Below are 27228 nucleotides of genomic sequence, written 5' to 3'. Positions count from 1 at the left end.
ACAGACATTCATTCATGTATATTCTATAAATCAAATATGAGTTCGTGTGTATTCCTTAAAGCAGATAAGACTATTATGAATATGCAATATATCAAACATGACTTCATATATATTCCATAAAGCAAACATGACTTCATGTATAGTCCATAAGGCTTTATATATATTCCACGAAACACCCATAAAACATATAATTTACCACCAACTTAATAGTTATTATTTATTCAATATATATGGCAAATGTGTTATTACAGCAGGATGAAAACTTTGACCGTGTATAAACTAGCCTTAAAATTCGATTTTCATAATTGTTTACATCACTGTCATAGACTTGGCTTAGCATGGTTTTTTTTTTACCCATGACTGATGTTTATAATTTAGTAATAGTATTGGTGCTTTATCAAAATTGTAGAACATGGACTGCATTAAACCTTATTAGAATACACAATGCAATTATAATATATATACTTAACATACCTTACATCAACTGGAACAACGGTTGGTTGAACTAAATTTTTGAAAGTCACCTTTCCCATTATTGTTACTGTGGTAGGTATTGGTAATATTCCCTCTGGTTCTATTTTTGTAACGAATGCTGAGTAGGAAACAGATACTAATAACTGCCATGACACAACATCGGTTCCTATAATATTGGTAACCGTAGCAGTGATCATATGGTGTGTCAGAGTTGATATTGTAAAATCCCATTCAACCTGACCCGTTCTGTCATCAATAGTCATACCAACGGGATATTGATTAAGTTCCCATCTTACAGGTAAGTTGCCCTGTAAAAGATTAAAAAATAATTTCGACCTATCATTTGCAGAGAACAAAGTTTCTCTGAAGATAATATTCACCAATCGAGAAATGTGAAAATAGCATGAAAACTAGAGAAATGTTTGTTTATATCAGCGGATGTTTCTTTGTCTATATGGAAAACGAGCTCTCACAAATATTTTATGATTATTTATCCAAACAAATAAAACTTTGATGAGGTTTATTATTTATGTTTTTATAATCACGGAAATGGAGGAATACAAATTAAAGTGAAAAAAACCCAAAAAATAATGAGTTTGTATGTTTTTAGATTTTTACAGCAATATTCCTGTTACAATTTCTTTTTCTCTACATAGATTTATTCGTCATTTCTTTCACTCAATTAGCAGAGTTGACAAGTTAAAGTCTGTCGCTTCGATACAACCCTCTCTATCTTTCCGTCTCAATTTGAAATCGTTGACTTCCACATTTAACTTTGTAATATATGAATAATGAATTATTAGGTAAAATGTTGAGATAATTCTTAAATTTCAGATTAGTCTTAAAAATTCTGTAACAAAGGCATTTAGGTAAGCTATATATCTGTTGACAAAGGAGTAAGTTCGGTAAGGGTCATATTTGGCCCCAATTATAAAGTTCATAGTTACAAGACAATAAATGTTTTACGTTGCCTTAAAGACATGTTAGAAAGTTAAACAGAACTGTTTTTGTCAAAGTTTAATTCTAGCACGTTGATTTGTACATCCAAAAAAGGTCAAAATAAGGGATTTTGGTGAAATTTGACAAAATCAGCTAGATTTCAACTAAATAAAGGACCAGGAAACATAGAGCGCAGGCGTCGACAAGCTTAAGATTCAAATAAGACATGTTAAATGTCTTCACAAACATTATTTTAAAAGATCTTTGATGTCGACGTATGCGCTCTGTGTTTCCTGTCCAATAATCTATAAAAATTTACCCATTTTCATTGATTTTTTCGTGAAAAATCAATATGAGTACAACTTGTGACGTCATAATGAAACGCAGAAACGTAAAATTTTCAACAAAATGGTTTATATCCTAGCTAGTCAATGTATTAGCTGTAATTTATCGTGATATTGATCGATAAATCTGAATTTGAAATTTACGCTAAAGAAGGGGGCCATTTTACGACCTTATCGAACATACTCCTTTTGATATTTTGTTCCACATTATTTTATACCCATTCGTCAGAAAGCTGCATGTCTCAAATATTAGACATTTCACAGTTATCAAACCATTTTTCATATAAATCAATCATTTACTTTCAAACCAATAGTTATTCAAATCTATAATTGTTAATTTATAAAGAACATGAGAAATTTTACAATCTTTACCGTTTATAGTTCTGCCTTAACTTTGCGTGAAGAAAAATTGGGATTCGCCCAAGCTCAGCATAAATTATACAGCCTTGGGTTGATTGATTCAAATGTCAAATGAGTTTGCAAAATTTGAGGTTACCCGCTCTAATTACCCCAGTCTTTGACCCATATAACGAAATAGTTATAACAGCCTGATCAAAGAGATCCAGTTGACATCCAATTGATAAATTATTAATTCGACTTTTCCTCAAGATAGAATACATAGCCTTCATTCCTTGGTCTAGTCTCGTAAGTATTTCCTATTTTTGTTTAAAAATGAACCACCTTTTGTGAAAAATATTTTTAAATATTGACCTCTCAGAACTACGTCCATTACTCATTTTACAATTCAATAATGAATAATGAAATAGTTTATACTTCAGTATTCAAGTTGAAAAATTAATAATGAAATATATCAATCTTATTAGTGTGACACTGTCCCGTATTTCTGAATTTTTCATTTTGATGTCCTTTAACATATAATTCAAATAAATATAAGAACAAACACGAAAATTGTATCTGTATTCATTCAGTTAGTTTTGCAAGATAAACTTGTGTGTTTCCTAAACTCTTTTAAACAGAAATTCTTTTTTTTTAGTGTGTGGACGACCCGAATACCTGATCATATAAAAATTCAAAAAAAATATCATACGATATGCCCCTCCTCTCCCCTCTTCCAAAAACACAAAAAAAAAAAAAAAAAAAAAAAAAAAAAAAAAAATAACCAATAAAAAACCAGCGCATTATTTAGAAAATTACTCCAAATGAACAAATGTGAACATTTTTGGAAGGTAACATTTGAAAATATTAAAATAACGTACAAATACGAAACACTATAAAGTCTTTAATAATCAAACGATGATTGATATTCTCCTTTCTTAGACTTTGATCTTACATTTTTAAATAGTAATACCCATGCAAAATTTATAAATAAACAGGACAACTTTACATGCCTCGAGGATAATTAAGTTTCAGTTGGATTATTCTTAATAATGATAATGTATAATTCTCAGTTCGTTCAAAGGTTTGAAATGACGTTTTGGATTTCAAAGAACGGAAAATTGATATTTCTATAACACTTTTACAGAAGCTTTTTGGATATCTTTACCTTCTTATGATTAAAGTTTGATTAAGCGAGCAGGAATGTTTTAAAAATTGTGTGTTTCACGTCAAGTTATAGATAGTAATATTGTGCATAAAACTAACAAATTATGAACTTATCCCTCAAATTCATTTCATAGCTTATAAGACTTAATGATAAAGAATACCTACCAACACGCCAGTTCAAAACATATGGAAAGGATCTGCTTACCCTTCAGGAATACCTCTGAGTTCACCCCGGTTTTAAGTTGGTTTAATGATGCTAAATCTTTAGTTGTCTTGAAATTAGTTTTATGGACTTTTTGCAATGGCGTTGATAATTTATTTTTCGACTTTGAATGTCCCTTTTGTATATTTCGACTTTATTCTAGGAGGGGAACATTTTTTGTAAATAAAATTCAATTCCTACGAGCCTGTTACATGCGAAGGATGTAAACGTTTCACTCTTTTACAAAACGCCATATTGTCAACACCTTTCATTATTTCAGGTTTTTATATAGTATTTTCAGTTGGCAGCCCTTGTAAATTAAACAATACATATTTGCAGAGAGCAAAAATATCGCATCAAAAAATGTTTTTTACTATTCAAATCCTTTACAGATAATCTACAATTCTTGTTTTTATTTTCTAATCCACATTGGAATAGAAAGGTATGAAATGGGAAGATGTTAGGCATTCCTGTCTAAATTTCTGTAATCGAAAAATGTATAAGTTAATCTTTGAAATACCATAAATATGTTTCTATCGTCCTCTTCTTGACGAATTTGTGCCTTGAACCTCCAGCAATAACTACGGAGAAAGGGCACTGTATCATTCAGTATGCATTGCAAATCACTTGCTGAACCAGCAAAAAGGAACCTACTTCGGGTGCCTCACACTAGTCTGAGCATTATTTTATATTTCACAGGCGAACAGAGAGTTAAAGATTATCTGGTTATGAAAAAAGCATTCTCGATGACGTTCTTGCTAGAACATAGTGTTTTTTTCTCATGTTTCTTATGTGTTTCTTTCTTTCAGAATAAATTGATTATACTGTATACATCAGTTTTAGTGCAAGTACATGATTATTACAATTCATTTGGGGTCAATGAAATATTGTGGATAATGTGAATAAAATATGATTTTTAGTAGGTCCGTAAGTGCTTGCGATGCTGTTTGCATTTCCAGCCATTTTAAAGTTGATTCGAAATTTTCAGATATAAAGTTTTGCTTATGATCCCGCACTTAAAAGTAATCAGACCCTCAATGCTGCAAAAACATCGGAAGCAGTAAATGATAGCTTGAAATTTCAATATTGAGAGGCTTGTACTCAAACTTTTAGAGAGTTTGCAATCACAAAAATATATCCCAAGATTTGTGAAAATTAAAAAAAAAGGTTTTTATTTTTACAAGACTAATTTTAAAATTTTCACAAAAAGCACATCTACATATTATGCACAACAATATTACAAATTTGCATCTGTCTCCTATTTGTTCTTTTATGGAGACACAATAAATGTTGACAGACAGACAGATTGACAAAATAGGTAAAACTATCGATGTTGGAACGTAACAAAACAAACAGACAAACACTTTTCCTCAAAACAGAACTAAGAAAACTCCGGACCAATCCACATAAAACAATCTCTATTTAGAAAACTAATCATATAACTCAAGGGAAGTAATCCCCGCAATTAAAGAATGTATCACCTTCTTAGATAGGTCTGATGATTTATTGTAAGGGTCATATATGTTGCAGATAAATTGGTACTGTTAATGTTATAAGGCTTAAATTAGAACAAAATAAATCAGGCAATAAATGCATTCTATCAAAGTATTAGATTACAAACCTGAGTCAAGTTCGGGCTATACTGATATTTTGTTCCTTCTCCAATATACTGAGATTCTTCTGGTGGCATTATCTTTGGAGCTAACAGTTCTATTGTACATTCATTTCCAGTCCATGGCAAATTACAAGAACACCCACCAAACAAACACTGACCTCTAGGAGGATCTAGGTGGCGTCCACAGGCTCCTTGTGGGCATGTTGCATAATATGTAAATATTATCTGCAATGTATGAGAATATTTGCATAAGAGGAAGCCAGTTAAATAATGTAATGGTGAACATTGAGCTATTGTTCACAAATGATATTTACTCCTACTACACGTGTTCAATAAACAGGAAGTTAATGAGCAATTTATGTGAAAATGGGCCACACAGTATACATGGTATAGCATGAAAATGATTCTTGATTCGAAAACCATTGATTTGTAATTCGGAAGAACAATGCGGGGTAGTAAGCTCATAAACTGTTTTGAGATTGAAAATTTCTATTTAAAACAGTGGACCGGCCTGCTTTTTGGACAACTTCAATGTCCTAACTAAAACTAAAGATAATCCTTAGCTGTATTTGGCAAAAGTTTTAGGAATGCTCTGCAACTTCATACTTTATTTGGCCTTTTTAATTTTGTTAGATTCGAGCGTCACTGATGAGTCTTTTGTAGACAAAACGCGCGTCTGGCGTATATACTTAATTTAGTCCTGGTATCTATGATGAGTTTATTTATGTTCAAAGGTTCTTGAATTCAGTTTGACAGCTTAAAGCATACTATTTTTTTTAAATCTTTTTCAACCCTTTTAGATTCATTACCACAACGTTTTAGTGTAATTGCATCTCCCTTAAGGTTGCATTTCTGGAAATATAGACAAATTAATGCAATTTCCAATAGGAATTCCTTTTACGGCTAAAACCGAACCGCTTTTTCTATGAAGTTTCGAAAAAATATATATCCTAGAATGGCAAGCTCATATGCACTACTATTTCTTTTAAATAAAGGTCTGTGCGACATATTTTCAACATTTATATGCCCGAACTTCTGAGAGTTTAATCTTGTACTTAAATTCTATACTACGCCTACCTGCACTTTTGGTCTCCCTCAGAATTCAAGGCTCCCGCTATTTTTTGTTAATTATACTGGTAACATTCACAAGTTATGTAGAGATCATATATGGAAACCAGTACGTAAACAAAATAATTTATCTATGAATATTATATATCTCCCCAAAAAAGGCGTTGTTTGTGAAACAGCTGTATTTACAAAGTGCAACCTATAGTTATTTTATTTTAAAAAATATGACGAAAACAATTAGGCATGTAAATGAAAAAACGTTGTAAGTCCTACAAATACACAGTCCTCACCAAGAACAATATATGTAGACAACGAAAATGTAACAGACGATACCCTCTGTTTTCGGAGCTACTATTCTCGATATTCAATAAAATACCAATCAGTAAAATGTTTTACCTTATTATTTGTAAAATCTGTACCATTAGGTGATACTTCAAGGAATACACTTCCTTCTTCGTGCTGTGGTGCACTACACGTGACATGGTTCCAAGCCTTCCACGTTCCATTGACTCTCTCTGAACCAAATTTACAAAAGTATATATGCCCTACCAAGTCCGGAAAATTGTGTCCCCATACATGAACCTCTGTACCTCCTTTGTCTGATCCTTGGTTGGGTACTACTTGTAAAGCCATTATTAAGGGGAGACAATCTGGACCATAGAAAGTCTCACTGCACTTGTCACACAAGTCGCCTAACCAGTTGACACCAACACAATCACACATACCTATTAATAACTTTTGTATTAACCAGTTATCACTTATATTTAACTTATGTTTATAAGAGGGTTAGGACAAACATGATTGTGCTTCGGTCTCATTCATAGCATACATACAACAAATAAGATACTTTTGAATTAAATTGAAGACATTTTTAGTTGAACTATCATGTTAGCAAACTAACATATTTTCAGTATAAATAAATATGAATAAAAATACAGATTATCAGATTTCTAAATTTATCAATATTTGATAACACGATATACCAGGAAGGTTGTTGGAGGACAATCAAAGCTCCAATTGTGAGTTGTCAAGAGGAAATTTCACAGTATATAGTTATAATATATGCCGTATGTGATTAACAATAATTGGAAAATGTATTTCAAAAATGTTAAACATGTTCTCTTTGCTTCAAATATTGCAACACTTTTGATTACTCTTGACAGAATTATACATGTCTAGCAGCTAAGACATAGGAATTACTGTAGAGGAGGGCAAAATGAAATGTAAATGAAGATAAAAAAATTGTAAGGTTAAATTAATAAGCAACATAATTACATGTGATATAATACATACCTGTTGTAAGGTTACAAGTACCATGTTGACAATCTGGACATTGGCTACAGAAAGGTCCCCAGTGTAATGGAACACACTGACTACAGTCTTTACCAGTAAACGTTGATGCACATTTGCACACTCCTGGCCTCAGACATATGCCATGCTCACTACAATTCTTAACATCGCTGCAAGGGATTTAGACAAACAAAAACATAAAAAATATGTGCGTTTATTCTTTTTAAAAGTCTCTTATTTTATTGATTAGATTAATGGTTAACAAAATGTGTTCATTTGTAAAACATATCCTTTGTACATTTATGTTTTTCTTTTAAACATGTTTAACCTCACCACATTCCTTCTGCACCTGTCACAAGTCAGGAGCCTGTAATTAAGTTGTCGCCATTAAAGACATGTTTTAGTTAAGTCAGTCAATTGTTTCAGGAATTCACAGCTTATTAACATTTGGCTTTTATAAAATTGTAAGGGTTCCGCGGAACCCAGTGTCTCGCCTATTTTTGCTGTAAATCACAGGCTCAACAATAATGAGAAAAAAAATCAATAAAAATATTCCTCTTGTTACTATTTTATGATTGTAAGAATATCTAAGTCCATTTAAAAGTAAATTACAGAAAAAAACAGAGTAATCTTTTTACAAACTTTACTTCTGGAAACAATCTAATGGTCATAAATAAGCTTCTGTCCAAGTTTGGTACAAACCCAGGATAGTTTTAGGAAGTTATTAAAATTTTAAAAACTTTAACCACAGAGTGAATGTAATGGTTCCCCGCCAAAAAACTAAGTCCATTTAAAAGTAAAATATGGAAAAAATGGATTTATTTATTTACAAAATTTACTTCTGGATACTATCTTATGATCATAAACAAGCTTCTGTCCAAGTTTGGTACAAACTCAGGATAGTTTGAGAAAGTTATTAAAATTCTAAAAACTTTAACCACAGAGTGAATGTAATGTTTCCCAGCAGAAAAAACTAAGTCCATTCATAGTAAAATATGGAAAAAATGGAATTTTACATTTACAAAATTTACTTCTGGATACTATTTTATGATCATAAACAAGCTTCTGTCAAATGTTGGTAGAAATCCAGTATAGTTTAAGAAAGTTATTAAAATTTCAAAAACTTTAACCACAGAGTGAATATTTGTTGACGCCGCCGACGACGCCGACGCCGACGGAATGTAGGATCGCTTAGTCTCGCTTTTTCGACTAAAGTCGAAGGCTCGACAAAAATCAGATTATATTTCTTTTTTTCTTTTTTATATTGCTGAGTTTTTCGGTTTTTTTATTATAAATATTTGTAAAAATGTCGTGATTGGTGATAATCTAGGAATTTGTTCATTTGGTATGTTCTGAAATTTTGTTTTCTGATTTTAAATTGTAATGTCTCCAACATTGAAAAATCTGAGCTGCAACCTTGTGAGTAAAGAGGATGACCTTGCGATTTGACGTCTCATTGTGAACGATCTGTGACCATAACAAATGTTCAAAAAAACTTGACTTAAAAGAATTACTTTAATTTGCTTACACTTGACCTGGTAACCAGAAGCATTTTTTTAAAGCAAGCACTGGAGCCATGGTATATAACTGTGATTGCCAAAATGTACCTATTGATGCTTCTCTTAACAACAATTAGTAATTACCATTACTCTTTAAATATGTAGCCAGTTTGTTGTAACTAGATGTATGTTTTTAAATTAAAAAGAGACAAACTTCTAAAGGCATTATTGAGGCGATAGGAAGGTATGCATTCACTATCAAATCCTGATTAAAAACAACTTTGATTCACATAAATTAATATAACAACTTTGTCATAGTCGGTTATGTCTGATACTTACATACAAGAAGCTATAATACATGTTTCACCTTCCCAGCCTGAATGGCAATCACATTTGTTTGGTCCAACACATCGTCCATTACCATAACAATTATTCACATCGGAACAGTCATATTCAGTGCAGTTATTTCCTTTCCAACCTTCAAAATATGATATCAGTTTGAAAAAAGCCAATTCCGATTAACATATAATGAATTGATTGCTGTTTGTTTTAAAATTTATATCTTAAAAAAGCCAGTGACCTTTACATGTTGCATGTTTTAGGGAAGTCCTTCTTATACTTCTTATTTTTCAAATTAAAAAGCATATGTTGGTACAAAATTTTAACAGACATTGTCTAGTAAGCTAAAACTAGTATCGTTATATATGAAATCAAGTATACGTCATATAGCATTTATAGCTAAAATTATAAAGTAAGCTTCTTAAGCATAACCATTTGCACAAAGTATGCACAAAATCAAAACAATACGCTAATTACTTAAGTAGGCAGAGCTCATCATTCTGTTATATTAGGTTGTTTTACATGGCATGGGATGTTTTTATACAAAAATTACAAGTTAAGACATAATCATCAACTATGATTATTTAATTTAAAGCTCCATATGTCATGTATGTGTTACTCTATTGATGTAAAATTGTAAATAAGCAACAAAACATCTCGATTGCCTTTGTATAATCCCCATAAACAAATTCTCAAACAAAATTGACATGCACAAATACCTGTTCGTAACCTGAGAACTTTATCATTTGTTTAACCAATATGATAACTGTTTTCATTTTACAGTAACTGAAACGTACATACTTCTGGTACCAATAACGCAAACACATTTCATAACAAGAACAAACTATCTTTTATAACATATTAGAACCGATCAATTCTCTTAAAAAAACTCTTAAAAGAGGGACGGAAGATACCAAAGGGATAGTCAAACTCATAAATCTAAAACAAACTGACAACGCCTTAACCTATTGTTCTACGGTGGTGGCTTTTTTAAAGCCTGTTAATTCAAATAAGATTTAGGCAAACTCCTTGATCATTTGAATAAACTGTTTTTGAAGTTTATCAATTTGTTATTGTAGTAAGATCTTTTAACATTACTTTTATCGGAACTAACATTTATTTTGTTTTTCATACCTAAAAAATAACGAATGGTCCTATGTCATATCATCAATATAATGTACTTAAATATTGTCATTGCACAAGGTCATGCTTTTTTGAGAATGTGTTCTTATACAGTCGATATGCAGTAATTGATAATTTATGTTGGAGATATTGATTTATGTATTAGTTGTTATTTGCTTTGAACTCATTTTCATTAACTGAAAGAACTTTCGATCGGTATTTTGTATCTTTTGTCCTTATTCTAGTTGTTTTTGTGGTTTGTAAAAATTTGATGAGTCAATCCATTTGCAACTGATTCTTACAGTGTGTTTTTATATTGTGTTGTTACCCAACTTTCCCAGATTAAGAGTATAGATCAGCGTTCAAAAACATGTTTAAACTGTCACCTACTTTAGGTGACTGACAAAAGTCAGGAGCCTGAAATTCACTGGTTGTGAATGGTTGCTGTCTGTTCTATTTGGGTTTTTTTTCGTTGATTGTTGTCCAATATTTGGCCACTGGTGTTTCTCGTTTGAATAGTTTCACATTTTGAGCTAATTGGGCCTTTTGTAGCTGACTTTCCAGTATAAGTTTTACCTATTGTTGAAGGCCATACAGTGACCTTAAGTTGCCAATATCCACATCGTTCTGACACTGACAGATTGTCTTATTTGCAAATATACCACATCTTTCAATTTTAATACTAATAAGACAACCAAACCTTCAATAAAAACAAACATCCCTAATTCCCTTACCTGGAAAACACCTGCATCTGTTTGGGCTAACACATTGTCCTTGATTGCTGCAGTTGTTTACCAGAGAACAATCTAATATCCATTCTAATAATAATGGTGCAACGGTCACAGACATTAAACTTGGGTCTTGTCTTCTGTCATAAATTCTATCATAAACCAGTGACAGTGTCATGTTACCAAACCAATTCTTTGTTGCATTAATAGTTGCATCTCCTGCAAATCAGCAATTATAACATATTTAAGTCAAATGGAACTTCTAATTCAAAACAAAAGTTGAATATGTTTTATATATTTGAATGGATATGTTTCACTATTAAACTAGTGCACGTGATCCTTCTTGTATAAGAAAATCCTTTATATTATCAAAATCTTCATATATGTACTTCTATCGAATTTTGTCTTCCCGAATACTATTTCGCAGATATTTTCCCATATGCAGTGATCTGACTACGAGACATATCGTTAGAACTTCGGCCATGTCACTGCGCAAACGTACAAAACCGTGATGAAGGAATGTAAACAAACGTGCACTGGAAGGAATATTGCAATAACTGATTCCTAAAAAACAAGTTTAATATAACCAATCATTTACCAACTGTTAAGGAAAACTTTGATTAACAAATGCATGAAATGTGAACGATCCGGTAAACTTCGTACAGAAACTCGAAAGTAATTAATAGTATATAAATTAGCTCACGATCAACAACCACTGAATGAAATATTATTAGTCGATACAACGTTATAGATACATTTTAAATATGAAAACGTGCATACAGGACTAAGTGTAGTATATTTGTATGCATTGGTTCAATAATTTCGATAACATTAAAGTTACACAAATTACAAAGTACACGAAACACAACATATAAAACTAAAGACTGAGCAATAAGAACCCCATCAAAAACTGGAGATGACCACACGTGCTCAGGAAGGGATTGGTTAAGATATTTTGACCATAGCTGACATGATTATCTATAGAAGCCGGGGTGATTTATACAAAACAAACTTCATAATGCTGACAGACTGCTTTCGCAATTCGTGACACACATAAAAAAATATATATATTACTATACTATAAAACATGTATAAGTTATTATTTTACCTATTTGTTAATCATTTAATAACCGTCTGTTAATTTATACCTAATGAATACATACCAGAACCAGTAGTATAGAAATCAAATGTAGAACCATGGTTGTCAAAGATGTTCTGAGAAATGTTAAAGTATGACGTATCTAGAACCACTACACCACGAGATACTTTATTAAGGATGAGATTATTGAACTGCACTGTTCCCTTAGGGTTTACAAAATGACTGTGGCTTTTTAACTCTATAACGCAATAACCATCTATTCCCATAAATTTGTTCGTAAATATGTCAAACACATGGTACGATATGTCACGGAATCCATCTGCAAAAATACTGAAGAAACATTTATCAATTGTTGGACATGAACTTCCTTTGAAATCATTGTCATGGAAACTAATATTAACACTGTCCCAAGTATTCAAGGTAACTCCACAGGTTTCAGTAAATTTGTTGTATCCAATATCAACAAACCTCTGTGCTTCGTTTTGACTGGTATAGTAATTTCTTCGGTAATGAGGTACGTTGATTTCCATGGCATTCCTTGAGATATTATTAAAGGAGTTGTCCCTTATTTGTATGCTGTTATGAGAGTAGTAATTATCCACTATAAGGTGAAAACCTGTCTGGGAATTGGTTACTTTCATGTCATGTATCGTAATATTTCCTGCATTAGTACGGTGTCTAAATTCTACATGGACTGCAAACAGTGAAGAATTCTTTATCCCAATATTATGCACAGTTAAATGTCCAGTTTGATCAGTTATAAGTTGTATTCCCTCATATGAAGATGATATATTTAGTCCAGTAAATGAAGCATTTATATATTTTGATAGAAAAAGACCATGGTGTACACAGTTTTGAAACAAACTTCCATGAAAGTCAAATTTGCCTTCGGCACCTGAAAGCATCGACAAGCATGTACCAAGACTGTTGTTGATGGTGATGTTTTTCAAATCTAGAAATTTATCTTTTGACTGTATTCCAATATCAGTATTGCTGATGTAAGCATCACGGAGTATCAGTTGGCCTATCAAAAAACAACATTGTTAAAATAAATTGATTTATATGATAAGCACAAATGCAAAACACATGGGTTCACAATGATATTAACTTCTATTCGGGCGTGTTTTATGACCCTCTCTTCCAGCGAGGGTCTCGGTAGTGAGGGTCTCGCACGGTCAGTGAGTTTTTCATTTAAGGACAATAACTCGTCTAAAGGATTAACCAATAATTTTATAAATATCAACTTATTTGTCGACCTTGCCTTGTGGTTCAATTTTGGTTTCTAGAATTCTCTCTATCTATTATAGTTTTAAAATGATAGACATAAACGCAAACAAAAGGATAAAAATCGTTATTTGAGGGCGACAACTTCTAATCTCTCAAAGAAGTCGACTTTTCTCAAAATAACCGGCTAGTAGATCTTATCTTATTAAAATTTCGTGCTTTTTGTTTTTAACTTTCTATCTTTTTAATTATAATTTTCAAGAAAATAGCCAAAAACTAAAAGAGAAAGTTTATATTAAACCGTAATTAACGGACAATAACGCCCATAAAAGGTCACCTGACAGTTTCCATGTCATTGAACATTTGCAGAGGTTAGATCTTATCATCATGATCATTGATAAAGTTTTTGCGCCTGTCAAATTTCATGTATTTATAGTGGTTTTCAAGATAACAGACGCATTATTCATTTGAACCGTATGTTCTATTGCCATGTCGACAATGCTGGTAGGCAGGCGTGGTAATCGGACACATTGTTTCAATTAAATACCCTAATTGTGATTGTGGCTAAGTTTAGTTAAACTTTGCACAATAGTCACAGAGCAGATGCTCACGAAAAATTGACTAATGACAACGACGGATTCCAAGTAATGGAAAAGGCTTCCACATGTCATATTGATGAAGTGAGCTAAAATGTATGTGCAGAGACGTATAAATTCTTGGACTGCTATGCTGGAATATTCCCTCGTTTATGTTTTTTGTATCTAACAATGTAACATATGTCATGTCCACATAAAACAAAAGTAAAAAAAGCTGCTCTAGAAAGTGCTCCATGAAGATGATGGAATTGTAAAAGTCAATCATATAATGTTAGCATTCATTAAAGGTTCTAAGACTATTACACCTAGAACCCTTGTTTTAATAGCTTCTATTATAAGCAGTACTTTTACATCAAGGATACCATGAAAGGAAAATAGCCTTAGAATATTGTTTGGGGCTGCCGGTATAATACTAGAAAAATCAGAAAGTTTACAGTTGGAAATCTGAAATCTTCATTCTTGTAATAAGTTTATCTTCTTAACTGGCTTTAGCTGTCAATTTCTGTATTCAGGTCTTGATATGAAGTAAAAGGATAATGCTAGATTATTTTCATTCATCTTGAAAAGAACCTGTATGAAATATTCCTCGTACAAAAAAGAATCAACCCGACTGGAAGAGAGGATCATTGATGACTTTCGTAATAATGCTGAGTGTCTGCAAAGTCTTTTAAACACAAAAAATCAAGTTATAAAAATGACCCATCTTAATAATGTCATTTAATAGAACTTTTTGATTGAATTTTCATGGTTTACAAGTTGAAAGAAGCACATTCATCAGACTTTGTGTCTTATTTCAAAAAAACGCATGATTTGAAGGTTCTTATGGTGTAACTTATATATTGAAATACGATAAGCCATTTAATTGTGATAACAATATAAGTACCACAAAGGGTTTTAATCAGATGTCTAGATAAATTGATATTGAAATACATTGAAAAGATTGTAAGCACTACAGTCTAATTGTTGCTCTAAGATGAACAATTTTATAAAAAGAAATGCAGTTGCTATAAACATGAACATAATTATCAAAAGGATCAGGTATAGAAAAGTACAAACTACTGGAAAACAATTACGTAACTTAGCAGTATCAGTTGTGCATGTGAAAAATAATCAGATATATTAATAATGGCTGAATTAATGACACATTACAAGTTGTAGTGAGACACAGTTTGATACTGATTTTTATATAACATAGCAATTACAATAACTCATAAGCTATGTATCACTTGAAGTTTAAATTTATGGGCAGATTAAAGCCGGAAATTGTTTTTATCAACCAAAAAAAAAAAGCCAAAAGCGTGTGTGACTTTATTAGAATGGAAGAACACTCAAGTTTATCAAAGAGAAATGGTATCAATGATGTTATTCTCATCTAAATAAATTCATTACAAGCTCTAAAATTGGATTTCACTTGGTATCCAAGACTGAAACCCGTATTTGGTCGAATAAGCAATACAATCTATCGGCTAATGAACCCTGAAATATAATAACTATTGAGCCGTTGGGTAAATATTTCTGACAAGTTAAACACTTTGATTTAAAAAACTTATTGCAATTTGGTTTAATATAATCTTCAATGAAACTGAAATGTTTGAAAACAACATTAACAATCAAGTCACAGTTCGTACTATCCAACAAAGAATCATTGATCAGGCTTTGCTGTCATACAAATCTTGAGTGTGATAGTTTTAGAAATTTTACATGTTTTATGACCAACAAAAAGTTAATTTCGTTTATAATGTTCATTAATTTGGAAACAGACTCCATGTATTGCTATTTGTAAAACCAAATCTAACAAATTAGTTCTCAGTAAATATTTAGTCATTTAACATTACGTAATATATAAATGGGGCAATATCCTTATATTGAAAGAAAAAGCATTTGCCTGTATTGCAGCAGGTAAGAAATTGAGGACGAATGCTATGCTTATCGATATTTTAAAACTAAATGTAGCTGTATAATAGCTGTCTGAAAACTGACAGTGGATACACACTTAACACAGGAATAGATTTAGAAAATAATGATGCTCAAATAGTGCCCCTTGACTTTAATTAAAAAATAAGAGAATTAGAGAGAAGAGCTGCACTTACCAGTATCTTTTGAAGAAAAGACAATACCATACCAATGACTTGAATCTGATCCATTTGTAAACAAAGATTCACTTTCTCCAGCTACAATATTTAGATTACCTGAAATAGAGTTTATAATTTATTGGAGTAATATTCACAATTATTGAAATTAAATGATTATATCCTCGCCAGATTACAAAGTTCATTTGACATCGAATTTAGAAAGATATACTCGAAAATATTACACGCTTATTACAAGCTATGAAGTTTCTAACATGTTAAATCATGTACATTTTTGCTTTTGATAGTGTTCCTCGTTCTCGAAAAAAATTATACGTGAAATGTAGTTAAACAATAACTATATTTGGGAAAATGCGAATTTATGTTTCTACCACACATTGTATTTTGTATTGCTATGTCATCATTTGTTATTGGTCTTGTTTTTTACGACGATACCACCAAGTAAATAAACAGAAAATTATGAAAGAATATCTTGTGAACTCTCATAAGTGTTTATATGGTACAATTAATTTCAAACTTTAAGTTACCTTGTATATATATCCCACGTTTCTCATCAAAGTGCATCTTTATTCCATTTGCTATATTCAATGAGGCATTTGTCCTGCAAATGATTTGTAAAAAATAATTTAAAAAAATAGAAAATATATTCATGAATGAAAAATGTTGAAGGAAGTTGGGTCACTTCAATATATGTGCACCTGCCTGCCGCCTAAATATGTAAAAGAAGAACATGTTAATGTCAAAATAAGATTAAACGGAATAAAAGACAAGAATTTTAGGTAAAGTAGTGGTAAAATCCAGTTTGCTATTATATATGCCGAAAGTAGTAGTACTCTGTTAAACAATTTTATTGAAAAATAGCAGGTACGATATTTTTTTGCATTTATTGTCTACAAGTAATGCTCTACGAAATAGCTGTACGGGCCAGTACAAAAAAATCGTACTGAAGTAAAAATACCGGGTAGCGATAAATTACACGTCACAATGTTACCATGTTGAATATCGATAGAAAGTGACTTTAGGTATGAAAGAAAAGGTGAACAAGAATGTTCAATCAAAAATGTATGTCATAGAAATTAAATAGTTATTTTACTGACAACACAATTGCAAAAAACGAAAAACTATCAAAGACAAAAAAGTATGCAAAACACATAATTAAAAAATAAACATGCAGATTGAGCAAAACGAACCCCTTAAAATATCCAGGATCCATGGTTGGTCTTTGGTGTTTCTAAAGGGTTAGCAAACAATTATATAATAAATAATGCTGTCAAACTGTACAGTTTGTGCTTTATCTTTAGTTGGTCGATACTTGTGCAATTCCGTACCATTGTGACGCGTAAAGACAAGACATGGAGGCATTCCTTTGGTATATTTAAAACAGTATTCCATAAAATGAAAAATCTAAGATGTAAAAATATTCCACTAAATTAAAACCTTTGATGTACACATATTAAAAAAAAAAAGTATTAAAACTTCGTGCTCGAAAACAAGGAATTTGAGCTCTTGTACTGAATACTGTTAAGTCATCGGCAAAGTATTTCATTGAAATGAACGAAAATCCTACTGCTATATGTAAAATTTTACTTTTATCTATTTATTACAATATTTGAGAATTTAATCAATCCATTTCAAAGTATTATTCAAATAGTTATCAAAGGTACCAGGATTATAATTTAGTACGCCAGACGCGCGTTTCGTCTACATAAGACTCATCAGTGACGCTCATATCAAAATATTTATAAAGCCAAACAAGTACAAAGTTGAAGAGCATTGAGGATCCAAAATTCCAAAAAGTTGTGCCAAATACGGCTAAGGTAATCTATGCCTGGGAGAAGAAAATCCTTAGTTTTTCGAAAAATTCAAACTTTTATAACGGGAAATTTATAAAAATGACCACATTATTGATATTCATGTCAACACCGAAGTGTTGACTACTGGGCTGGTGATACCCTCGGTGACGAAACGTCCACCAGCAGTGGCATCGACCAAGTGGTGTAAATAGTTATCAAAGGTACCAGGATTATAATTTAGTACGCCAGACGCGCGTTTCGTCTACATAAGACTCATCAGTGACGCTCATATCAAAAATATGTTTACTTCTCGGCTCAGGTAAACTAACCATATTTTTGTTTATAGATGAAAAGGGGTAACAATATGACCCCATCCCCCTTCCCATTAATCATAGCAGCTGCTTTAAAAGTAAAGTCATTCTTTACCTTACAAATAAAGAGCGGCTAATTATCTTTGGCTCCTTCGTGTATTCAATAGTAAACGTTCCTGTGATTTCTCCACCTAAGACATTCTGTACATCAAAATCATCTTGAGCATAGGCTACAAAGTCATTATTTTCTTCACTAGTGGAGAACGGCATATAATACACATAACTTTTTTCCATTGATCTGTCAAAACCACACACTACCTTTAATACATCCACCAAACTACTGCTTCCCCAATAATTATGTGTGGCATTGATTGAGTATGCCTCGTCAAAAACAGGGGCTTGCAGTTCACACATACCAGTGGTTTGACGATTCATGAATGTATTTCTACTCACTGATACAACATGGTAGGATTTAAGATTTAGACAAGAGTCTGTTAAAGTATTATCCTTGAATATATTCTCAAAAATTCTAATCTCATTTTTTGACAAAGTATATGCAGAATATGGATTGACAGAAATTGATAAAATATTTGTTGCAGTGTTATTAATAAAAGTGTTCTCTACTAGTTCTACTGAATCTTCATCTCTAAGGATAAGGTTAATCAATGTTTCAGATGTTTCCTTGTTGTTGTTGAAGATATTATGACTAATGTCTATTTTTGCAGCATACTTATAGTAAGTACTACGATAAAAATAAAGAACGCGTCTTTCAAAACTAAACCTATTGAACTTCATGTTAAAAGTTAAATTTCCAGAAGTATAATAGGTTTGAGCTAAATCAATTCCATATTTCTGGTTGTATGAAAATGTGTTGTTCAGGAAAGTTACATTAAATCCTAAGATAGGTAATTGTCCTTGTGTTATTTTACATGCACCATATGAATAATAGTTAGTTTGACTGTTTTCTGTCACAATACAGGATTCTAGTACAATTTTGTTTGTTGCAAGAACCTCTAGAGCATACAATGCATTTCTATGTAACGTTGATGACTTTATAAAAATATCTCCACCTTTAGACTGCTCTACATACACACCACGTTGCTTATTTTCTTTGATTAGGCAGTCTTCGATTACCGTTTCTATATTAGCATGTACGCTGAATCCACTTTCATCATTCTGGTACACATTACATTTTGAGATAAGTATTTTTGATACAGTTGTTTTGTCTGCTGAACTTATTTGAAATCCATTTTTCTTATTATTCGCTGCCGTAAATTCCTCAAATATTGAACAAGATACATTTCCACTTGTTTGCTGCAGGTTGATTGTAAATCCATGTCCTTTAGAAAAGGTTGATGAAATATTTTTCATTTCAGCATAATTTCTTTTCAATACAATGCCTTCTAGAGTCCCATTTACATGTAAATAACATAAGGAGGTTGGGTAAATTCCTGAAAGTATATTTATTAACCTTTAAAAAGAATATATAGTTGACTTATCGCAAATGAGTCAAGGCTCGGCCGATGTTGATAGTCAAGAGGGTTGTGAAGATTTTTCTCCTCATGTCATCTCCACTCGCTACAGTAAGTGCGGTTAACGTCATATGAGCTTATTTTTATTTTTCACTTTTTTAAATGCCATACAATTGGTCACATACCAAATGTGGCAAATAAAGTAAAACATTTAACGCGAGAGTTAACTATAACAAATAATATGGTAAATTGTCATTTGGGTCAACCCATTCCCTCCCTCATTTACTGTTATATTTGGTCAATATAAACATTTGAAAATGGTGTTAGCAATATTAAATGTAATTGTTATTGTAATATCGACATGTTACGTCTTTATATTGTTTTACAGTGTATAGTCTATCCAGATGTAGGATATATTTTCAGTATTTTGACATATTGACACGACGTTACTTTTTTTAAATTGATATTGACTCAATAGTACCAAATATAATAACATACAGTCAATATCATTTCCAAAATTAGTAACATCGAGTCAATATCATTTCCAAAATTAGTAACATCGAGTCAATATCATTTCCAGAATTAGTTACATCAAGTCAATATCATTTTAAAACTAACAATATTTACATATGTAATATAAAAATTATGCTTTCACTCATTTGTAACGTTATATATGGACCTCTGTTAGATTATATTGATCCTCGATCTTCGTCCTCGGTCAAAATAATCTGAACAGGTCCATGTGTAACATATTGACCTCGTCAAAAGTCCATAATTGATAAATATTGAAGCCAGTTTATATGATAATTAGGTTAATTACCGTTTGCTCAATTGGAAATTGGTTTCTTCTGAACAAAAAAGTTTTTCATTTGACATAGATACAAACATTGAAATACAACATCCCATATATGTTCGTTACTTTATCTTTAATTCTGAGAAAACGAATGATAACAATTTTTAGAACATACATAGAATTCTTAAACCAGCAGATGTGTACCGAAGCAAGAGAAACGATTCCAAAGTGATATTTAAACTCATAAGTGGAAAACAAACCGACAATGCAATATCAGAAAACGAAAATTGACGAAAAGACAAATAAAAGTACAGAAAACAAAACATAGAAAACTAAAGAATGAGCAACACGAACCAAACCGAAAACCGAAGCCGAGCTCTTGTACTTTGGTAGCGTAAGCAGATTCTACTCCACATGTGTCATTCTTTCGTGTTGCTCATATAAGTATAAACCAGGTAACATTTCTTATTACTTGGGTCACATTCGAGAAAAGAGAACGGGATTGTGATAACATCAACTGGATAATATCCGTCGTCATCTGTTAAACAGATATTCCCTAACGGTCAACCAAATCATAATGGCGTATGTAAAATTTTCAACGGTATAATTTCAACTTCAGCACATGAAACTCTTGGTACCTTGTAGGCAGCAACCCTCTGACAAGGAAATTTTGATAATTAATGCAAGCTTTGGAATATCATATCAACTATGAGATATATACTCCATATGCAGACGCTGCTTGAAGATTGCTTCACAGAAATGAAAAGTTCACAATTGGGAAGCTGAAATCATCGTTTTTGTTCTCAACCGACCCCCTTTGTCAATTATTAGATCTGTTTTTTCATGTTTGGTGTGGTTGATGCTTTAATCAACATAGTCACTTAACTTAATGATTTATCAAGTGAAAGGTCATCATCTATATAGCGGAATGTGAAGTAAAAGGATAATGTTAACTTTCTTTTTCTTCTACTCAAGAAGCTCCCATGTGCAGTCAGTTTCATGGGAATAACGGAACAAGTCGACAAGAAGAGGATCACAGTTGGTTCTCATGGAAATTCCGATTGTTTGTTTAAAAACACATCCTTAAACGCAACACATAGGTTGTCAATCACAAAATCAAGTATCTTGATAATGCCAACTTCAGAGAGTATTTTGATAAAATCAGAGTGATTTTTTGTTGTTTGTCCCTTATCAAGACAATATACTCTTATCTACGTTGACCATTCTTTTTTTATGAAACAATCAGTTCTGTTATTTTTTTCTCTTAGTTTCGAATGTCTGAAATTGGAATAATTGTGTAGAGAGTAGTTTGAATATCACATACATTCAAAACGAAAAGGGCACAAAGAACAGCCATATAAACTAAACCATAAAAAACAAGGGGTAATCTCAGGTGCTACGGAAGGATAGGAAGATCTTGCTCAATATGTGGCACCACTCCTGTTGCTCACATAAGTTCAAACCCGATGATAAATCTTATTCAGTAGATCATAATTGAACAATAAGGCATGTTGTGGTTACGACAATTGAAACGTATTTGCATGAAGTTATAACTCGAAAAATTGAGAGTATTAAATGATTTTAAATTTGGAAGTCCGGACTTCCACATTGTATCATGGTGCCAGAAAAATCCAAAAACAGTATTAGATCAACTTGATGATTTTAAAGTTAAAACAGGGAAACGTGACCTTGAATGTATATCCTGGACACAAAATTAGTAGGATCTTCAAAGTTGACATGGCTCATTTTTCTGTCATAATATATGATTCAAATTAAGAGTCTCGTTGTATTACGTATTATGAAGTGGACAATTCAGAATCATTTTCAGTTGTTACAGATAATGGCTTTGATATATAAAAAAAATTAGGTATATATATCAGGATATCAAATTCATGTCAGCAGTGTTTGTTCCAATAATCAGGGTACTTAAAAAAGTTCTTGGTCCTCAATGCTCTTCAATTTCGTACTTTAATTGGCCATTTCAACTTTTTTTTGATTGGAGCGTCACTGATGAGTCTTTTGTAGACGAAACGCGCATTTGGCGCAAAAACAAAATGTCAATCTTGGTATCTACGATGAGTTTATTTCCTATACTTTGTAAATATTTAATTATACACAGCCATATTGCATATATGATTTAAGAAATATTACTTGTCCGACTTATCATAAAAAGTAATGTTTCATAAAATGGGAAAAGTAAGGTTAGAAACAAGATACACCAATTATTATAGTACAAAGCTCTAAGACAGCATAAATGTATGCGCTTAAAGTTCTCTTTAAACTTATGCGACTTGTTACCATGAACAAAGTTCATACGATGAAAAAACAAATGCATTTTGAACATCTTTGATTTTAAATATGGTTGGAACACAAAACAGTATTCACATAATATGCACTATTCTTAAGGTTTATTCCATTATCTGAAAAAAATGACCGTATTCCTTTAGCCATTGCAAGATATATCATAATTACTGATAATAAAATATAGACTTTCTTTGCCTTATATATAGATGTATAGAAACAGCCAAACCTTCTACAGTGTTTATGTCTATTCCACGCCATGCTTCTCCGTAAACTGTTTCCAACATCATGACTGGCATTTCATAGCTTCCATTTACCATCAAGGTACCTGCAGTATGATATATAAATTGAGTTCATAAATTCTAAAATAGACTTAATAATTTTCTAAACATGAGGACAGTTTACAAGGAAACACATGGTACAGAATGAGTTACAAATATGAAGCAACATTTGATGTCATACACAACCGCCCCACCACACATCAATGAACAAATAGACATATAAAGATAATGAGATTTGGTATGATTGATAATAGGACAACTGGCCATAGACCAAAGGAAAAAGATGTGAACAATTCCAGGTTACCTTAAATTCTTTAACAATGAGCGAAACTTATACCGTATTGTAATTTAAATATTTGTTAAGAGTAGAAGCTCTTTTCAGATTCAAAGTGTACTGTGAAGCAGTACTGTCCAGGGGTCATAATCGTTTTTACATCGCAATAACAAATAAAATATAATGAAATATAAATATTCTACCTCCATAAAATTTAATTAACATGAGCAAAAGTACACTGATGATTTTAGCTTTTTGACTCATTTGTAGATCAAGCATCTGATAACAAAAACGTCAGTAGGGTAATAACTTCGAGAAGTAGTCATCTGAAAATTTTGGTCAAAATGGACAGTGGGACGATCTTGACATTCTAATCATCTTTGCAATTGGCATAGGCCACTCTATCAATAACAATCTTTTAAATATTAACTATTTTGTACATATTTCTCCTAGCCCTTTTTAGTTGGTAGTCATGTTGGAAGAAGGATGAAACCATGGGACATATTTTTCAAATATTTGCTTGTAATGTTTTTTTTATCCATTTTTGTTTTAAATCTGTCTGCAAATGAACGAAGAGCAACAATACAAGTACTGTTTAGTTTACTTTCTATTAAATCTTAGTTTTTCCATGAGATGTTTTTCTGCATCCGCATCCAAAATCTTTATTTTAAGATTTCATATGTAAAATTTAAACCATCAATGAAAATTTAAAAAAATGTTATCTATAGTTATGTTTTAACTCGTAGATTCTTACCCACAACATTAATTCCAAAATCTTTATTGAATAATAATGTTACACCAGGATCTAAAGTAAGAGTATCAAATTCTCCTACTTCGATGTTAGCTGTCACTGTATATGGACTTCTGTCAACTGTCAGTGTAAGTTCACCATTTACACGACCCCCAACTTCTCCAGTACTGCTGATGAATGGTGGTTCTTCATTTTGGATATCAGAGAAATTGTTTGATCCAAGATATGGTCTGAACAAAACATCAATGAGTGTGTCATCATAATTCTTGTCATAAATCTTTTGACCGATTTCCTTCACATCAGTCGTTCCCCAATAATTCAGAGAAGCATTAACTATTTCATTTTGATAATGAGCGGCTGAGTTTATCTTGATATTGAGTGTAGCATTAGGATTCTCAAAAATGTTATGGAAAATGAATATATTTGGTGATCTGAACAGTAATATGGTGTTAAGATTGTTTTGAAAAATATTCCCAAGAAGTAAAATAGGAGGAACATTTGCATTTGGTTGTAACAAATTTAAAACGGCAGTTGATCCAACATTTTCAACAAACAAATTATCAGATATTGTCAAATTTAAATCAGAATTATGTACATCTATTTTCACACAGTCTGTGCCTTGGTGAAACGTATTCTCCGAGATGAAAGTTACACCTACATTTCCATATATATAAACAGAATACTTCTTTACTGATGTAAAATAGTTGCCTTTTATCTCAAACAAATGATGAGCATATGAACTATACAGGTTCAAATACATACCATACCGATTTATAGCCAAAGGACTGTGTGTAAAAACATTATCATACACATGAAAGAAATGTGTTTGAACATGATAGTACCATTCATATACATATACATCATAGCCTGAGCTCAAAGCATTAAATGAATTATGAAACATATTGATATTTCTTTCTAAATCCGTACTTAATTTTGAACTCTTGCTGCAAGTCAATTGAAAATCTATAGATTTTTCTGCCATTCTAAACATGTTTTGTGTAACGTTAATATTAATAGCTTGGGTTCGAATATAAACGTTCTTTGAATTGGCATAGGTACAGTAAAATGAAGAATTTCTTATTAGTGAATTCAAATACCCAGAACAAGAATTAATGTTAATTTGATAATAGCTATTTGTCCCATATGAATTCAGATTACTTCCAAATAAATCAAATGATATATTAGTGATCCTATCTTGTGTTTGTAGCTCCGAAATCTCAAAGATTTTTCCAATATTACTGGAAAAGATGCTGCTATCATCTCTTATGACAATACTATTAGATTTTCTGAATTCAACTTTAAGCATTTCGTTGTTGACAGTAATGTTACTATTTCTGAAGTATATATCTAGCTCTCCTATAAATTCATCAGCTACGAGAAAATTATCTGTATTCCAAACTGTTATACTATCTATGTTGACATCACAACTTTCCAAAACTTCTATACACATTTTTACATCTCTTAGTGTAACATTCTGAAGGTTTAATCCTATAACAAAAACATGGATTAAAGCATGTAAATCTAAGACCATAAGATACATTATGCATTAGTCTTTTCAGTATAACTGTACAATTGACATCACAAACAAATTCGAAATTACTGTCTGATTTTTCAGTAAGCATTACATTTAATCGTACATGTAATAACAAAATTCATTCCAAAAAAAAAAAAAAAAAAAAAAAAAAAAAAAAAAAAAAAATAAAATCATTCCATTGTTTAGATTTTTTAACAAGTATACATAAGTATATATATATATATGTGTATGAAGGGTCTAAAAACAGCACAGACAACATTTTCCAAAAGACCAAAAGAGTGAAAAAGCATATTTAAACAAAACGCATTTGACTAACAGGTCGAACAACTGATGTTCTTTAACCCTGCTGACTGCCATTGGCGATTGCCAAATAAAATTGATCACAAGATGTAACAAAATGGATCTGAATATAAATTTAATACGTCACAGAAAAAAAAATGTTAACTTGTGGACAGGATGTTGTGCCACAAACATTCGGTGTCAATATTTCTTTAGTACACCATATCCGGATTTCGACAATAAATGTCTCTTCAGTGATGTTAGGGATCGAAACGGTATTTGGAAGGCCATATAAAAAGTACCCTCATTTTTAGAGAAAGTACCCTCATTTTTAGATTAACTCTTGAATTTTAAGAGTCAATATATAGGATGAACGGATCATATAAACCGGAGGGAAAATATGATACATGCCCAAACAAAAAATATAAACGAGTCTAAATTGAAAACTACGTTCAAACCTATGACTGCGTTGGATAAAAACCGCAATTTTAAACGTGTGCATGTCAAACAAATTTCGTTGTAGAAGGGTCTAAAAACAGTACAAACAACATTTTCCAAAAGACCAAAAGAATGAAAAAGTATATTTAAACAAAACGCATTTGACTAACAGGTCGAACAACTGATGTTCTTTAACCCTGCTGACTGCCATTGGCGATTGCCAAATAAAATTGATCACAAGATGTAACAAAATGGATCTGAATATAAATTTAATACGTCACAGAAAAAAAAATTGTTAACTTGTGGACAGGATGTTGTGCCACAAACATTCGGTGTCAATATTTCTTTAGTACACCATATCCGGATTTCGACAATAAATGTCTCTTCAGTGATGTTAGGGATCGAAACGGTATTTGGAAGGCCATACAAAAAGTACCCTCATTTTTAGAGAAAGTACCCTCATTTTTAGATTAACTCTTGAATTTTAAGAGTCAATATATAGGATGAACGGATCATATAAACCGGAGGGAAAATATGATACATGCCCAAACAAAAAATATAAACGAGCCTAAATTGAAAACTACGTTCAAACCTATGACTGCGTTGGATAAAAACCGCAATTTTTATACGTGTGCATGTCAAACAAATTTCGTTGTAGAAGGGTCTAAAAACAGCACAAACAACATTTTCCAAAAGACCAAAAGAGTGAAAAAGTATATTTAAACAAAACGCATTTGACTAACAGGTCGAACAACTGATGTTCTTTAACCCTGCTGACTGCCATTGGCGATTGCCAAATAAAATTGATCACAAGATGTAACCAATGGATCTGAATATAAATGTAATACGTCACAGAAAAAAAAATTGTT

General features: G+C 31.7%; 1 protein-coding gene across 1 annotated transcript in view; it reads right to left on the bottom strand.

Annotated features, from left to right (window-relative positions):
- LOC134705893 (uncharacterized) overlaps positions 1-27228 on the bottom strand; it is a 64296-nt gene that overhangs the window by 13571 nt on the left and 23497 nt on the right. Inside the window, exons 5-16 of the mRNA XM_063564608.1 lie at positions 24112-25596; positions 23032-23130; positions 18352-19687; positions 16660-16733; positions 16133-16231; positions 12287-13246; positions 11130-11342; positions 9274-9412; positions 7439-7605; positions 6542-6870; positions 5084-5302; positions 475-782 (exon numbers count right to left, since the gene is read on the bottom strand). Of these exons, the coding sequence (XP_063420678.1) occupies positions 475-782; positions 5084-5302; positions 6542-6870; positions 7439-7605; positions 9274-9412; positions 11130-11342; positions 12287-13246; positions 16133-16231; positions 16660-16733; positions 18352-19687; positions 23032-23130; positions 24112-25596 (5428 nt within the window). The remainder of the gene's footprint in view (positions 1-474; positions 783-5083; positions 5303-6541; positions 6871-7438; positions 7606-9273; positions 9413-11129; positions 11343-12286; positions 13247-16132; positions 16232-16659; positions 16734-18351; positions 19688-23031; positions 23131-24111; positions 25597-27228) is intronic.

Source organism: Mytilus trossulus, chromosome 2 (genome assembly GCF_036588685.1).
Source record: "Mytilus trossulus isolate FHL-02 chromosome 2, PNRI_Mtr1.1.1.hap1, whole genome shotgun sequence".
NCBI classification, from domain to species: Eukaryota; Metazoa; Mollusca; class Bivalvia; order Mytilida; family Mytilidae; genus Mytilus; species Mytilus trossulus.
The sequence above is the reverse complement of the archived record's forward strand: the minus strand, read 5'-3'. Positions and strand labels throughout refer to the sequence as shown.